The 1,857-nt window shown below is 46.5% G+C and overlaps 1 protein-coding gene across 1 annotated transcript in view; it reads right to left on the bottom strand.

Annotated features, from left to right (window-relative positions):
- The window catches only part of SIK3 (SIK family kinase 3), a 127,042-nt gene extending 125,775 nt beyond the window's left edge, over positions 1 to 1,267 (bottom strand). Inside the window, exon 1 of the mRNA XM_006149983.2 lies at positions 1,151 to 1,267. Within this exon, the coding sequence (XP_006150045.1) occupies positions 1,151 to 1,192 (42 nt within the window). The 5' untranslated portion in view covers positions 1,193 to 1,267. The remainder of the gene's footprint in view (positions 1 to 1,150) is intronic.
- Between the last annotated feature and the right edge of the window lie 590 nt (positions 1,268 to 1,857).

Below are 1,857 nucleotides of genomic sequence, written 5' to 3'. Positions count from 1 at the left end.
GCTGACCTCATTTATCCCATTCTATGAGCAGCTGATGCCCCAGAAGCGCTCTGAAGCTACATCCTTAACCACACATACACACTGACAACACGTTTCCCTTCCATGAAGTGTGCAGGCCATGAGAGCTCACTCACTGGCCCTTCTATCATGGCCCCGTGTCTGGGCCAGTAACCATTTACTGCAGGCTGACAGCGGCCAACCAGCTGAGTGGGCAGCCACTTCCTTCAGGACTGGGAGACGCCGTGCCAGCAGAAAGCAGCCAGCAGGGTGGCCTGAGCAGAGGCAGAGCACATGGCCCCAACACACTGCAGCGGGAGAGGCACCCAAAACCCACCTCTCCCGAAATCTCTCTTCCACCAGCATGGTAAGGCAAGGTCCTCTCCTCCTATCTGGCATGGAATTCCTGCCATCAGATTTACTGCTTTGGCAGTAAGGCTAGGGAATCATTTTGATGATGGCATGAAATATGCATGTTTCTTGGGAAGGTGAGAACATAATTGGGTCATCGGAAAAGTCATGACGCATTTTTTTCATAGAAAAAAAAAAAAACCAGAAAAAATACATCATGACTTTTCTGGTGACCCAATAAAACAGAAATCTCTCCTGTTACATAGAATCGGATGCTTGATTACCAAAGTAACTATTTCGCCATGAATAACAAGTCCAGGACCCTACTAGAATAGAAAAGTAGGTTTTGATCTATGCAAGTCTTACTTAAAACACTTTGCTATCACAATTTATAGCACTGGCATGAAAATTGATGTTTAAGTAATGTAAGTAATATTGTTACATCCTTCTCTAGTTTCTCCACCTCTCAAAATTCTGTTCCTTTAGCGTTTCCAGTTCTGGTCAGGTCTCTGATCTAAATAAAATAAGTTATCATCTTTTGAATAATTGTTTTGTTAAATTCTTGCCAAGAATCACAGCAAATTTTAAAGGACAAATTTGAAAGACCTACCTGGGAAAGGCAGAGCTCATTAGTCAAAGCCAAGGGAGACACGAGAACACTAAGAACGAAGCGGGACAGACGAGTGGGGAGGACAGGAGCACGGACGTAGGAAGAGCAGAAACACAGGCGTTCACTTCCCACACTCCCTTCAAAGGCGTTCCGGGTCCCCACAGCCACCCACGGCATCACTAGGGAGCCTACCTGGTAGAGCCTGATGATGTGGGGGTGGCAAAGCATCTTCATGATTTGGACTTCCCGGAAAATCTTCTTCAGGTTTTCTTCGTCCAGCTGGGTCTTATCTATGATCTTGATAGCGACCTGACAACAGAGAAGGGGAATGTACTGTTGACAGCAATTTACTCAGGAAAATTAAATCCCACTTCGCCACATTATATTTCACAAAATGCAAGTTACCAGAATTTTGTTTACAGAATATCGATGAGGAAAATGAATTTGCTCTTCTTACAAAAGATAGGAAATGGATCTGAGCAAGCTGGTCTCAAAGGAGCAGACTCCGAAAGCTAACCGGTCTTCTGCCATTTCTTAAATTGCTTATGCAGTAAAACCTCACGATAGGCACTTCAGTCTTCCACAGACGTGGTGACAGCGGGGATCGAATCACGCTTCAGTAGAGTGGGGTGCAGGGCCTCTCATTAACACAAGGAGTTTAGGGACCAGCAGTTGGCCTAATGGCTATGTCGCCAGACTCTCATGTAGTCAACCACGGTTCGAGTCCTAGACCAGGTGGCTTAAACTAACGCCGGGCACGTGAGCATGTGTGCTCAAGATCCCCGAGAGGAGAAGGGATTGCGGCGTGGCCATCCCCCCTGGGGGCTGATTTCTCGCTTTCTGTCTCTCTGTCTGGCGAGCACATGCGCCGTATAGCAAAAACCTCTCCCAAAAAAAAG

The sequence above is a fragment of the Tupaia chinensis genome, unplaced genomic scaffold (genome assembly GCF_000334495.1).
Source record: "Tupaia chinensis unplaced genomic scaffold, TupChi_1.0 Scaffold000274_1, whole genome shotgun sequence".
Taxonomy (NCBI): Eukaryota; Metazoa; Chordata; class Mammalia; order Scandentia; family Tupaiidae; genus Tupaia; species Tupaia belangeri.
This window is presented reverse-complemented; position numbering and strand designations above follow the sequence as displayed.